Below are 15,826 nucleotides of genomic sequence, written 5' to 3'. Positions count from 1 at the left end.
TTAAGTAATAAATTATAACGCATGGCGCTCGACCAGTCACACAACGCACGAGACAAAGTTTCGCTTGTGAACTTCGAATATTTTCTCCGTTTTTTTCTCCAAGCCCCACGATGCCGCCCAAACGCCTTGGCCTTCTAAGGCTTCTGGCAAGGAACCAAAGCGCCAGAGGAAGGTTTATATTCACTCAATATAAATCAAACCCAATCGTGTTTATACACCGCCCAGCATTTAATAATCACTCGATATAAATCATACCGAATCGTGTTTATACACCACCCAGCGTTTAATAATCACTCGATATAAATGAAACCCAATCGTGTTTATACACCACCCAGCGTTTAATAATCACTCGATATAAATGAAACCCAATCGTGTTTATACACCACCCAGCGTTTAATAATCACTCGATATAAATGAAACCCAATCGTGTTTATACACCACCCAGCGTTTAATAATCACTCGATATAAATGAAACCCAATCGTGTTTATACACCACCCAGCGTTTAATAATCACTCGATATAAATCATACCGAATCGTGTTTATACACCACCCAGCGTTTAATAATCACTCGATATAAATGAAACCCAATCGTGTTTATACACCACCCAGCGTTTAATAATCACTCGATATAAATGAAACCCAATCGTGTTTATACACCACCCAGCGTTTAATAATCACTCGATATAAATGAAACCCAATCGTGTTTATACACCACCCAGCGTTTAATAATCACTCGATATAAATGAAACCCAATCGTGTTTACACACCACCCAGCGTTTAATAATCACTCGATATAAATAAAACCCAATCGTGTTAATACACCACCCAGCGTTTAATAATCACTCAATATAAATCAAACCTAATCGTGTTGATACACCGTGTTTATAAAAAAAATAGGCATTTTTTGGGGAGGCGTCCATTCATCGCGGATTTTCACTTCTCGCGGGGGGGCTTGGAACGTAACCATCGCGATAAACGGGGGATGACTGTATATATATATATATATATATATATATATATATATATATATATATATATATATATATATATATATATATATATATATATATATATATGCATATTAGGGTGTTCCAAAAAAATGAAAGTTTGATTTTTGCTGCTCCCTGATTTTGCCTTTGTTCCAATACCCTATAAGAACTTATAGGTCAAAAATGAACAAAATTCCATGATATTTAGGGGTTCCTCAAGTTGGCACAATTATGTCCATTATGGAGAGGGCATTTTGCACTGCAATGTCAAAAAGCTCATCTCGGTCTCCTTGGAAAAACTATTCTTTCATCCTATATGACTGCTGTGGTTTTTGAAAATATCAAACAACCATATTAATTGTGAAGTGTACTGCGTTGTGCATATTCGACGGCAAGTTGTCAGTAACAGTTTGGCAAATTTCAACAATATTGTACCAACTTGAGGAACCACTAAACATCCTCCAATCTGCTTCATATTTGGTGTCTGTGTTTCTACTGTCAAATGGAACAAAGGCACACCCAGGGAGCATGAATATTCATACTTTTATTTTTTTTACCCCCTATTATGAAGCACCCTAATGCATATACATATACATATATATATATATATATATATATATATATATACATATACATATACATATACACATACATATATATATACTTTTTGGTGGTGTTCACAAACAAATTTCAAGACGTCTTGCCTACTTCACATTTTGTTGCACCTGTGTAACTTGTTTCTGTGTCGTTGTCCATGTGTGAGGAAGGCACTATCCATACTGGAACTGCTGCTGAATCAGGAGGATCCAGACATGTGTGATGCGGTGACTCGACTCGACGCTATCCCCGCACAGCCCCCTCTTTCCAACCTCCATGAGATGCAAAAAAGGATGAAACTTGCCCACAACGACCGCTCACTCATAAAGGTCACTTTGATTTGCTGTTTCATTCATATCCTTCAGATGTTTTGTTTCGCCGTGACTCTTTAGCAATGTATCTTGTGGCATTTTTATTATTCCTAAGAGTACATGCAAAGAGTACAGCTGGCTGAGTGTGTCCTCTGAAGGCGAATTTCTTCACAACTCACCACGCCTATAAAATTGCAGTTTTAGTGGATTTAACAGTCGTTTCGAAAATCATTTTTTTCTAACAGCAAGAGCTGACCAATATCTCTACATTGTAATTTTATAGGACTGATTGGACGAATGAAGATTATAATGACAGTGATGATCAACTACAAGCTTTTAGATTGTTTACTTGGTGCATTTATATCACTTAAGCTTTTTCTTGTTTAATGTTGTTGGTTCATTCATTCATTCATGCATTTGCATATGCATATCTGTTGTGTGGGAACGAGGTTTCTGGTTCACTTGTCAATATTGTTTACAAATCCGAGAAATTTAATTAATGTCATTTTGAAACTCTTGCGCTCTTACGCATTTAAAAAATAAAATGGTCGCATCCTTCATTTTTACCTTCACCATCAGGTGGACAGAGGTTATGCTTTCACCCGTCTTTGACTGTGAGCAGGATATCTCAAAAAGTTATGGACAGATTCAGATGAAACTTGGTGGTTGTGTGTGTGTGTGTGTGTGTGTGTGTGTGTGTGTGTGTGTGTGTGTGTGTGTGTGTGTGTGTGTGTGTGTGTGTGTGTGTGTGTGTGTGTGTGTGTGTAAGGGAAGAATTGATTAGATTTTGGTGAAAATCCAGATCTGGATATGAGAATTTTTAAAGTGATTCTTCACCATTGAGAGATAGTGCCAAAAATAATATATAACACAATATCTCAAAAATTTGCGGACGGATTCAGACGAAAATTGGTGGATGAGTTGGGTTGGTGACAAGAACAAGCAAATTCGATTTTGGTTAAGGTCCGGATTTTGGTTAAGGTCCGGATGCAGATCCAATCTATAGGGTGCCCCACAGAAAACCAGGAAATTTGGTACAGTTCATTTTAAACAAAACAAAGGCAAACTTAGATGTAGTGTAAAACAAAGATACAAATTTTATAACTGCTGCATTCTGAAATAAAATAAAAAAATGGTGAGAAAATTTATATGTGAGTTTATTGATATGGTAAAGGTCAGGTCAGGTATGGGAGCATGTGCCAGAACAGCGCGTCGCTGCTTCCACTTTCCGCCGGTACTCCAGGGGCCTCCGTCTGGCCATCCCCCAGGCAGATGCCAGGCCCATCCCATCTCCTTGAGATGATGGTCAACCTGCTGCAACCACGAAGCACGTGGTCGGCCCACTGGCCTCCTCCACTCACGAGACTCCCCCGCTGAGAGAATCTGGTGAGCAGGATCAGTGTCAGGAAAACGAGCCACATGTCCATACAGCCGCAACTGACGCTCACGGACTATGCAGGCAACAAATCTCATCCGAGTCTCTCTCAGCAACCGCTCGTTGGACACAAAATCCGACCAGCGATAGCCAAGGATTCTCCAAAGAGACCCAGTACCCAAAGGAATTAAGTCTCCGTCTCAGATCCTTGGTCAGAGTCCAAGTCTCGCATCCATAGAGCAAGACTGGAAGTACCAAGGACCTGAAGACTCAGACTTTCATCATCCCGCACAGGTACCGGCAGCGCCACACCCCATGATCCAGTGAATCCATGACTCCCCAGGCCCGACCCAGACGTCTATTGACCTCTGACTCACAGCCAACAGAGACATGAATATCACTGCCAAGGCAAGTGAATCTCTCCACGACCTCAACATCCTCACCACAAACAGACACAGACAGGACAGCAGCATCCAAGATGTCACCGAAAGCCTGGATCTTAGTTTTGACCCAGGAAACCCGTAATCCGAGCGGCTCCGTCTCCTCATTCAGCACCTCGAGGGCCCCCAAAAGGATATCTAAAGTCTCCGCAAAGATGACTGCATCATCTGCAAAATCAAGGTCCGAGATCTTGACATTCCCAAACTATGCACCGCAGCTTGATCTCTCTGACATCCTCCCTAAAATCCAGTCCATACAAGTGCTGAAAAGTGTGGGGGCCAGTACACACCCCTGACGAACTCCAGTAACAACTGCAAATAAGTCAGAGATGGTACCACCACACTTCACAGCACTCTCAGTACCAGAGTAGAGTTCAGACATCAGATCGATCAGTTTTGGTGGCACCCCACGAAGACCAAGAATCCTCCAGAGGACATCCCGATTCACTGAATCGAATGCTTTACAGAGATCAACATAGGCTGCAAGCAGCCCCTGTCAAAACTCTCGTCTGCGTTCGGTGAGGACACGAAGAACAAGGATACGGTCAATCGTTGACCTCTTTGGTGTGAAGCCTGACTGCTCTGGACGCTGGTGCTCAAGCAGATGATGGCGAACCCTATCAAGAATTATCCGAGCAAAGACCTTGCCCGGCACTGAGAGCAGCATCACCCCTCGGTAGTTGTTGCAGTCTTGGCCATCACCCTTCCCTTTCCAGAGAGGAACAACAAGGCCCCTCTTCCAATCAGTTGGGATGATTCCTGTGTTCCAGGCAGAGCACAAAACTGCATGCAACGACACGAGTGCAGCATTTCCACCAGCCTTGAGAAGTTCAGCATGGATGCCACAGATCCCTGGAGCTTTGCCCCATTTCAAGCGGTTCACCGCAGCCCGTGTTTCCACAAGCGAAGGTGGACCACAGTTGATTCGAGGGTCAGCAACAGGGATTGTAACACCCTTGACGTCCAACTCGACAGCTGGGGGATCAGCCCGGTACAACCGCTCAAAGTAACCGGCCCAGTGGGCCTTCACTTCAGACTCCTCTGTCAAGAGCCTACCACTCTCTGCTCTAACTGCAGTGCTCCGAGGGATGGGCTTGGATGAACGCAATCCGCGAATTCCCCTGTAAGCGGGACGAGAATCACCTGTCCTCAGGTGATGCTCTACCCCCTCACAGATTCCTCGCACATAGGCCTCCTTGTCCACCCTCAGTGCACATACAGTTTTACGCCTCAGCTCCTTGAACAGCTCAGTTCTGCCATTCAGCCTGGCCCTGCGACTCTGGTCAATGGTATCCAGTGTCCCTTGAGAGACAAAATTCTTCTTTGCCCTGTGGTGAGTTCCAAGACATCCACCGGCAACATCAAGGACGTTGGTCTTGAAGGCACTCCACAACTCTTCAGGACCCCCCAAAGCACCCAGACCCCCCAAGTGTCCACTCAGCCTGTTCGCAAACTCCTCAGCTACTCTCTCATCCCTGAGCTTGCCAACATCCAGCCTCGGCTGGGATGGTACCATTCTCCAGGATTTAAGGTGCAGCTTTAGAGTTGCTACAACAAGCCTGTGGTCAGTATTGAGGAACTGAGCACTCCCGTAGACCCTGCATTTCTGGATCATCCTCCAGCGACTGTCAATGAGTAAATGGTCAATCTCCTTTGCCACACCGCCAGCATTGGAATACCAAGTCCAGCGATGAGCTTGTGGGCGCTGAAACCATGAACCAGCCATCCTAAGTCCATGACTTCTTGAAAAGTCAAGGAACTTGGTGCTATTCTGGTTCATAGTTCCTGACCCATGGGGACCAACACACATCTCATAACCATCCCTATCAGTTCCAGTTGATGCATTGAAATCCCCCAAGACCAGAAGTGTATCTCCTCTGGGGCACTGATCAACCACAGACTCGAGCGTGGCGTAGAATTCATCCTTCACGGTGAGATCACTCGCCTCAGTCGGAGCATAAACAGAGATCAGGGAAATGACACCTAAGGAGTGACGAATCCTTGATCTCATAATACGCTCGTTGACCGGTGTTACCTCAATTATCATTGGGGTCAGCTTATTGGACACAGCTCCAGCAACTCCTTGGGTATGGTAACCATCAGAGTGACCAGACCAATAGTAGGTGTAACCACCCACCATTATTTCGCCGCAATCCGGTCTCCGAACCTCAAAGAGAGCTGCAATCCCGATGTCCAAACGCTTGAGCTCAGATGATAACAGAGACAGGTGATCATCCTCTCTTTGGGATAGGACATTCCAGGCACCCACCCGAAGGGACTGCCTCAGGTTAACCCAAGGAGACCGCCGTCTGGTGGACGACACCTCAGCACCACTCCGACACACTCTCCCGCAATCTGACCCAGGGGTGTTACCCCGTGGTTTCCCTCCTATCATCAAAGATTGGGGGTCCCGAAGGCTTTGCCCAAATCCCGTCATCCGGTGAGCCGCCCTGTGAAGGGAAGCTGCACAGGAGGTGCTCCCACGGAGTGGGTTTTCAAATTTTTTTTTGCGTTTTTGTGTTTTGCGGAATGAAGGGTTTTATGGTGGCCGGAGTGCAAATCCTACCACCAACCTCCTAATAAAAGAGTAACCCAACTGCAGGAGGACGTCCGCAGACACAGTTGGGCACAGATATGGTAAAATAAATCTCAAAATCTCAAATTTCCTGGTTTTCTGTGGGGCACCCTGTATAAGTGGTATACAAAACCTAAACCGTTCAGCCTGGCAGGGATGTGTGCTCTGCCGAGTGTCGTTCAAGTTTTTTTGTGGAATTATCCACTTTTCACAATTATCAATGTTATGCATCATTTACAATTCATCTTTTTAATACCCTGCCCCCCCCCTTCCCGTTCCCGTCATTAAAGGAGTTAAAGTTACCGTAAAGTTTTGCACAAAAAATTGAGGATGAGACAATTTAACTTTGATGATGATTTTGTGTTTAAAAAAAAAATCTGTCAGAGGTCTTGAGTTTTCCATTGAAATTAATGGGGTTTCATACATTTTTACGTAAAAATTCCAAGTGAGCCGAACTCTCCTCTTGGATTGGGTAGCCAATGAGGAGTTTGGCCTGTCGGTGTTGTGCTGCTGATGCAGGGATTCCTCATCTAATCGTGGCTTGTATGTTCCAGCACATCGAGGATTTCCTTCAGCCACACACCTGGAGTTCGTGGCCAGAGTCCCGTCTTGAAGGTGTGCTCACCCTGGTTGGGCAGTTGGCGCAAGGACAGCACGATGTAGCAGAATTACTACACAAAGATCTCGGTCAGTTCTTGTTGTATTTCCTCAAAATGGCGATGGATTTAGTTTTGGATGCGATGCATTCTGTGGGTGATCTGGAGTAATAGATTCCTTTGCTAACCATACCTGTCTGTAGAACATCCAGAGGAAGGTGTTTTGCTGCGGCTGTTTACCGCCCTACTGTCACTTGGCAAGGCTGCTTTGCACTGTTCAGCTTCCTCAAGCATGATTGGTGAGTCTTTCTGCTTCTGTTTCTTGTAAATGATACAAATTGTCCGTCCATGTTTTAAAGGCCTCTTCACTCCATCTTGACAAAACAAGCTGCTCACGACATTTCAAAAGCTGGATGATTGTTTCTGTGTGCTAAAATCTTCTACTCATGGGTGAGATAAAATTCATAGCGAGGTACTGATCTGGAGGACAACTTATAGAAGGATCTTGCTCATCAATACATCAGCCCAAATAGACATTCGTCTTGTCATTACTTTACTCATCTGTTTCTTACCCTTCATATTTCATACTTTTACTTGACCTAAACCATGATCAGCGATGTGATTTAACCAAGAAGCTTTCATTTGATCAATCGACTGGTATTTTTATGTTTATATCAGTGCAGACAAAAATAATTGGCTATCTATTTATGATGATTGCTGAAATGATTGGATTTTTCACTCCTCCTCCTTTCCCCCCACCCCTCCCCCATCTCAACAATATATGATTCCCTTCCCAAGTAGCTTGGTGACTATGTGGGTAGTGCCTTTCTGCATTGCTGTCATTGGTCTTGATTCAAGTTTTGATGATGCTCTGCACAATGCATCACTCCCAATTGTTACTGTTATTTTCTTTGAATGAAAGTTGTAATCATGTGATTCAAGTGCAATGCAATACTTCTTCTACAATGTCATGTGAATCCAGATACAAATAGATATGTTTCAGCAGTTTTAATCCAATGAACAATGGATTTTATCAACTCGTGGTTGATTACGAGAATGTTTATCACCGTGGGAAATGAGGTGCAGCTGACGTTTTGAGCATTACCCCTTCATCAGTGCAAAAAGGTGAACATAAAAGCACCTTAGGAAATTATCTTTTGCTCTGATAAAGGGTTAATGCTTAAATCATCAGCTGCACAAAGCCTGGTGTTAGATTAACGGTTAACGTGGCTGGCTTAAGATCTTAGGGTCATCAGTTTGAGCCCCTGTCACCCTGTTGAAATAACACCAGGTGGGTTGACTCAACCTATCATCTTTCTGAGGTTGGGAAAATGAGTACCAGCTTCCTGGTAGCAGGGTCACTACATCAGCGGCACAGCTGCACTTCCAGAAATGATGCAACCAGCAGCCATAGGCTCCATACGAAACATCAGCTGCATGTCGATTCCCACAGTGGTACACAGTCATATCAACTAAGAGTTGATACAATTCATTGTTTATCTTGTTTGCTGACAAAGACCAACATTAGCCTTCAAATATTCCGTTTCATCCTCTGAAAGCTTGCACTTGGCATACAGTTTAAATCGCATTGTACTTGATGTTATATTTTTCAGAGGCTGTTGGACGCTGTCTCGGTGAGCTTGGCCCACTTAATCTGGCCACCACCACGCTGTCTTTGAAAATGAGGCAGGAGCAAGCTGGGGTCACTGATGCAGGGTCATGTCCAACACTCAGATCATGCCTGAGCTATATATCAGGGTCAGGTTCATGGTCAGATGAACAATTAATCCATCACCAGAACCAGCATGTGTTGGAGCTGCTTAATGTTGGACTTACGAACCCAAGGTTTCCAACCAAATTCACTTTCTACTTTCCTTTCCCTTCCTTCCATTTCTTTATGAATTCAACAATCATGCATTTTAAATTACTCAGGTTATTCCTCTAATCTGAATAACTTCTCCCCTTTCTGTCCCTCAATCATTCAGTATGTTGGTTCGTAGTGCAGCGGCTAATTGCCTACGAGCTGTGCTGGCAACCACCGCCGGTGAAGCTACCTGGAGTAGTCGGCTCAATAAAACGCTGCCCTGTAATGACCCACTTCTGAAGTTCCTGATTCCTTTCCGTGTCAGTAGGAAACAGGTGCGTTTCGGGATAACAGTTCTATTTTGAAAGACGAGGAGCCGAAGTAGTATTTTTTGAGGGTGCTTCAAACTTGTGGAGTGTATTGTAATTGTGAATTCGTACCAAGTGCCTTTGATTTCAAGCATTACCTTTCAGAGAGGACAAGTCTTGTCGACCCGTTGCTTCGCTGATGTGTGTAATCAAAAGACAGCATCTCTCAAGCATATTGCATGTCTTTCTGTGAGTCTCCGAGGATGCAAAATGAGGTGAAACACATGAAAAAAAGGATCTTCTATAAAATGTAGTGATTCCCTCCGCCACCGAAGGTGGACGGAAATTATGTTTTCATCCCTGTGTTTGTTTGGCTGTACGCAGGATATCTAAAAAAGTTGTTGACCAATTCGTCCAAAATTTGGCGGACAGGTTGGGTGTGTGACAAGGACAAGTTGATTATATTTTGGTGAAGATCTGGATCCGAGAATTTTTAAAGTGCTTCTTCACGATTGAGTGAGAGATAGTCCTAAAAACATATATAGCACGCTATCTCAATATGTTATGGACGGATTCAGACAAAACTTGGTGGACAGATTGGGTATGTATCAAGGACGAATTGGTTAGATTTTGGTAAATATCTGGATGAGGATCCAATAATTTTTTCAATTTCTTAAGTGATTCTTTACCATTGAGAAATTTGGCCAAAAACGATATATAGCATGATATCTCAAAAAGTTATGGAGGGGTTACGACAAAACTTGGTTGATGAGTTGGGTAGGTGACAAGAACATGTTGATAAGATTTTGGTTAAGGTACGGGTACAGAGCCGGCCTATCAGTGGGATACAAAACGTAAACTGTTTAACTTGGCAAAGGGATGTGCTCTTCCAAGTGCTATTCTCGCTTTTTCTGCTGTCACTGTGGTAGTTGTTGTATGTGTGCTCCTTTCATGTACTATCATATATTTTATTTTCCTTCAATAAGAACCACGATATATAATTTTGTGTGTTCCTTCCATGTCCATCACGTTTTATTATAAAGGGCTCCTGTTGTCATAACTGTTGGAACCGTAACATGAAAGCTCCCCATTCGTCTTCGTCTTCGTCTTATTCTTCTTCGAAAGAAAGGCTTCGAAACCAGGCACTTTTTGATAAAACGGAAACACATTTTTGTTCCAAGTACATTGAGTATCAGCTTTCCAACCAAGGAAATCAATTATTAGCTTTCCAACGGGACCATTTTTTTATTTATTATCATACGACAACAGGAACCCTTTGAAATAAAACATGACAGATCACGCACGCATGCGCGCGCGCGCGCACACACACACACACACACACACACACCGCTTCTTTTAATAATGGAATATGGGGTACAGGGGGTTAAACCAGCTTGAGATTGTTAATTGAAATGTAAGATGAATGATTGAATTTTGATAAATAATTTCATTTGATGTATTTCCCTTTACAGGCCGCCTCTGAAAATTACTTTTTCGTAATACTTTGGAACTGGTATCAAATGTGCCAAGCTTGGTCAAGCTTTGAGAACCCACTCTTGTCTCTGGCACTGATTCTTTATCATTCTGATGAATTTTTATGAGCCAATGCCTTATAAAATATGCACATTGGTGAGAAGGGTGTGGTGCAGTATGTCAATGAAAAAATAGATGTAATGTGGGAAAAAAAGAGGTGAGGTGGGGGGGGGGGGTTGGAGACATGATGTTTGGGAAGGGTGAGATAGAGAAAGAGAGAAGAAAAAAAATCTGCTAAAGTTATAGGAAGAGCTGGACATATAAGGCTCATTTACACCATGTCCTTGGGACAGAGCAGGGCCGCATGAAGTTGCTTTCACAACCAATCCAATCGGTTATGGGTGGGGCGTTGAGTAACAAACCTTCCACCATTCAACCTCATCATGGTGATGTCATTGCTCTCGATTTTTTATAGAGGAAGCAGAAAACATGGTGGACATTCCAGAGTGTGTGTGCCAGAACAGAGTTCGTTTCTCTCTTGGCAAACCATGCAACTGCAGATATTGGCTTCACTCTGGTCGGAGTAGTCTGTACAGCTTCAATTACTTAGTGTGTGACTTCACACAAAAAATGCATGTGTGATGGATTTGTAGTTGGAGACCAGGTATGGCGTGAATGTCAAATGCATGTTCAGTCATTACTGGCCTGGTCCAAAGTGGCATCGAAGATGTGATATGGATGAGCTTATGGAGAGGTTTGAAAAAAATCCATCATCTTAGTTTTCAATCTGGTTAATATACTCATTAGTAATAACAGCCATTGGCAGAAGAAGAATATGATAAGAATGATTACAATGGACCATTGTGCATTGTTTGTGTGACATCATGCATCGTCATCTTGCATCGTGTTTGCCTTTGTGTGACATCTAAGCTATCATGGAGTTGATGATTGTTATTAAATTGCATTTTGTTTATAATAATTATTACAGTTCTCAATTTGTTTTTCATTTTTCTTGCTTTGTTTCTGTTTGTTTTTTCTCGTCATCAGCTTAAATCTTCAAAAGAGATTGACAGCAAAAATATCGACCATGACGGAAAACCACGTGAGGCAGCATGTCATGAACGACTTAGTTGGCTGCAGAGGGAGGCGGTGCACCTGATTTCAATGGGATGGGTTCAAGATCAAATCCTTAAACTGTTGGCTCCAATTTGTGAGGTGAAGAGCAATGCAATGAATCATAACTTGGTTTTTTTGATGTTGCTTGGTGTATATGATTCATTCTCATCTTTGGCCATATTTCAGGTACAGGATTAGATATTCAAATTGAATGTTGATATTACTGTATATCATTAACTTTGATATAATTTGTTCCTGTCGAAAAAGAAAATATTTACAACTTACAAAATGCTTAACTTTATTAAAATGTTGTTTCCCTCCTCACCATTTTGTAGTTAGCACATTGAAAATATAGTTTTATCAACAATTTCATTCTTGGGCTGACAGGGTGGTCGAAAGGTATGCATACTCACCTCCGAGCTGTCCAGACTGGATTTGAGTGTTGGCACAGCTGTAAACTGTCATGATGGTGTTTCATAGGCAGGGCCATACATCAATGTGTGTGCCGTCCCTCGGATGGACGTTAAACTGGGCGTCCTGTCTGCCGGCATTAGTTGGTGGACGTTAAAGATCCCATGGTGTCCTTCATGAAGAGTAGGCAAGCTATCGCTGGCAGTATGAACAAATTCGAAATTCCTGCCCTCACGACTTACAGTGGCCTGCAAAATAATTCTCCCACCAATAATGCCACAGTTAGATGAATTACGAATTATGTCAAAACAATTTTTTCCAAATTAACTTTTTAATACACAACTGAAGAGATCAAACTAAACACACTTATAGTTGAAGGAGGCTGCATGTCAGGAATACCTACATCAAACATGTACAAATCAAAATCCACTGGTTGCAAAAGTATTCAACCCCTTAGGTCAGTACTTGGTGGAAGCACCTTTTGTAGCAATGATTGCTGTGAGTCTTTTGGGTACATCTCTACCAGCTTTGCACAGTGAGATGGTGAAATTTTTGCCCATTCTTCATGTGAAAATTGCTCTTGTTCTGCCCAAGTTTGTTGGGGATCGTCAATGGACTGCAATCTTCTAGTCTCGCCATAAATGTTCAATTGAGTTCAAAGTCAGGACTTTTACTGGGCCACTCAAGGGCATTCATATTTTGCTTATTCAGCCATTCCATTGTGGCTTTAGCTTTGTGCTTTGGATCATTGTCCTGCTGAAATGTGAATATCCTTCCCAGTTTCAGATTCATGGCTGACTCAAGCAGGTTTTCATCAATGATTCTCCTGTACTTTGCACCATCCGTTATCCCTTCTATCCTGACCAGCTTGCCAGTCCCTGCTGATTTAAAGCAGCCCCAAAATACGATGCTGCCACCATCATGCTTGACAGTAGGGATGATGTTGACTGGGTGCTGTGCAGTGTTAGACTTGTGCCAGATGTAACGTTTTGAATTTAGACCAAAATGTTCAATTTTTGTCTTGTCTGACCACAAAACCTTTCTCCACATACCTGCAGTATCATTAAGATGCATCTTTTTCAGTAATGCCTTTTTTCTTGCCACCTGTCCATCCATAGAGGCCAGCTTTGTGAAGGGAATGGGATAGTGTTGATTGATTGAACACTGACCGCCATCTCTGACATAGAGCCTGGCAGATCTTTCAATGTCATTGTTAGATTTACAGTAACATCCTGTACCAGTGTCCTGCTTGCACAGCTGCTGAGTTTGGATGGGCGACCTGATCTGAGTATAGTCTGGGCGGTATGATACATCTTCCACTTCTTTATGATGAATTTCACTGTATTCAAAGGGATAATGAGTAACTTTGAATTCATCTTCAAACCCTCTCCTGAACGGTGCTTCTCCACCACTTCATGTCTGACTTATTTGGAAAGCACCTTCATCATCATGTTTGCCTTGTTGGTTGACCAAGTGAGTTGCCCCATGAAACTCCTTAGATAAGTGGGGGAGCTTAATATTTAAGTTAAACACTGATTATATACAGTTGAAACCTATTACACTTATTCTGTGACCTTTCCAACAAATAATTTGCACCTGAAGTAATTTAGGGTTAATTAGAAAAGGGGTTTGAACGGTTTGACAACTGAGAATCATCTGATTGTTTTTTTTCCTCTGTTAATTCAACTTATTCACATTTTATCTGCATTTTTTTTAGCTTTATTCCTTTGAAGTAGTTTGTGAAGACTATATATTGTTACGTCTGAGGGGGGGGGGGTATGCATTCAAAGGGTAATTCGGATGTTTAATTAGGTATGCCATGCTGTTCGAGTTGTACCAGGATCTCGATGTAATAAGTAGCAATTCAGTGGTGATAAGTTGTCTAGTAAATGTCCATTTCTTCAAGGGGGAAATGATAATTGTCGCGTAATTAGATTGGGAGACGGGTTAGGGTAAGTGTGTCTGCGTAAACCCCTTTTAGTATTCCCTGGAGGCTTGCTGTGACGTCACAGGAGAGTGCTGCGGATGGCTCCACCCCGTGATCACGATTGGCGGAAGGCGACGGCGGAGGGCCAATAAAACGGCTCGATTGGAAGTGACGAGGACTCGAGGATAAAAAGGGTCTGTTCGGGGAAAAGGGGTGGAAGAAGAAGATCGAGAAAGAGAAACCGTTTTGGTGGAGGCTGATGGGTCGGAGCGTGCTCGATTGTTGCGCTGGTTCGTTCCTGAATTCATTGTGTCTCGTGGCCTTGCTGTGCCTCGTTCCTCACCTCGGTTGGCTCTGGGGTTCTGCTGGCTCGGAGTCCGGGGTCGAACGGCGGGCGGACCTGCCTCCCTCTCCTGCTCACATCTTGGCGGCTGTGAGCGGTCTTGGGCCTAGACCAGGAGGTCGACACCAGACGAGCGCGACGCCAGCTCGTCCGGCGCCAATCCAGGGACTGTTACGTCTACACCACGGGCCAGCCTGACCACCAGGACCAGCTATGTTTTGTGTGTGTGTGTGTGTGTGTGTGTGTGTGTGTGTGTGTGTGTGTGTGTGTGTGTGTGTGTGTGTGTGTGTGTGTGTGTGTGTGTGTGTGTGTGTGTCCGAACCCACACCACCATCCCGTCGAATCGCCCCGGATCCCTCCTCTTGCCGAGTCTTATTATTTCTGGTTAGAGAAATAAACATTATTAACTCAGTGAAAAGCGACTCGTGCCACCTTCCTCGTCCCGTTTGCGGTAGAGCGATTAAAACCGCCATCTTTGGGTTATAAGAAAATAAACCGCCTCCATCGTTTCGGCTCATTCTACGTTGGCGGGACTGTTCAAGTCCCGTGGACGTCACAATATTAAGTATGATTGGAAAGCATCATGAAATAAGCTCACGTGGCATCAAAATGTGAACTTTGGAGGAGGGTGAATACTTTTGCAGGCCACTGTAGTTGAGTATTAGGTCTGGTCAACTGCTTCATGAAAGACTCGGCCTAAAAACTTCCCTAGTCCAACCCCAGAAGACGTCGGATGAATTTTGACCAGTAATGAAGAAGATCTCACTGACTGGAAAATCCTCCTTACATCTTTGCTGATGTCTCCACTCTCTGCTGTGATATCCGTCATCCTTCAGACAGACCAGCGGCAGCCTCTTCCCTCTCCTCACACATTAAACCACCCCCCATCCCTTCCAAAAGTTTGCTAATGTATCCATATTGTCCACCCCTTGTGTTCTCCCCTACCCTTAATCGTTACCTGCATCCCTTGTTTGTCCGTCTCTATCTTCCTTCTCCCTTCGCTCTGCTATTGGCGTTTCCCCTCTCTCCTTCTGTTCCCTTTGTTGTGTTGTGTCCTATTTTGTTCTGTGCCCAAGCTCTTCCACGAGCCTAGGCCATGTATAGAATATAACATAAAATCCTAGATTTCACTTTTAATAGGGTAAATTGGTACATGTGCTTTATATATTTTATGGATGTCACTTGGTGGACGGGATGAGCACATTGCCACACACGTGGGTCCCTACGGTGAAAACAATACCCGGCACCCACCCCAGGAGACTGGAAATGCTGAGGTCTTAAAAGGTCCCTATATACAGTCAGTGATAGTATTGCCATGGGTCGGTTGATCACTGATGCCGAATTATCGCCATCTCCTATCTCATTGCCCTATTTAATTTTTACTTGTTCCATTGCTGCTAATGTAAAAGTAGGACCACCCATCCTGAAGCTCACCTGGATCAGGAGCACCAGTCACTCAAACCCCTGATTTTTTAGCTCCCATTGGACTTTGTCCGAAACGGGGGCTTATGTATTTGGGCTCGATTTTCATGTGCGTGTGTGTGCCTACGTGTGTCTGTC

At 43.5% G+C, this 15,826-nt stretch overlaps 1 protein-coding gene across 7 annotated transcripts in view; it reads left to right on the top strand.

Annotated features, from left to right (window-relative positions):
- The window catches only part of ATM (ATM serine/threonine kinase), a 154,878-nt gene that overhangs the window by 81,079 nt on the left and 57,973 nt on the right, over nt 1-15,826 (top strand). For all 7 annotated transcript variants that reach the window (XR_015051151.1, XR_015051153.1, XR_015051152.1 and 4 more), the window contains exons 32-37: nt 1,758-1,916; nt 6,843-6,975; nt 7,088-7,183; nt 8,498-8,729; nt 8,870-9,023; nt 11,517-11,684. Coding sequence is in view for 4 of the 7 variants with exons in the window: in XM_085854442.1 (XP_085710568.1) it covers nt 1,758-1,916; nt 6,843-6,975; nt 7,088-7,183; nt 8,498-8,729; nt 8,870-9,023; nt 11,517-11,684 (942 nt within the window). In the remaining 3 variants the exon portion in view is untranslated. The remainder of the gene's footprint in view (nt 1-1,757; nt 1,917-6,842; nt 6,976-7,087; nt 7,184-8,497; nt 8,730-8,869; nt 9,024-11,516; nt 11,685-15,826) is intronic.

This window comes from Eptatretus burgeri, chromosome 14 (genome assembly GCF_056783735.1).
Source record: "Eptatretus burgeri isolate ZD-2024b chromosome 14, Ebu_testis_v1, whole genome shotgun sequence".
Classification (NCBI taxonomy): Eukaryota; Metazoa; Chordata; class Myxini; order Myxiniformes; family Myxinidae; genus Eptatretus; species Eptatretus burgeri.
The sequence above is the reverse complement of the archived record's forward strand: the minus strand, read 5'-3'. Positions and strand labels throughout refer to the sequence as shown.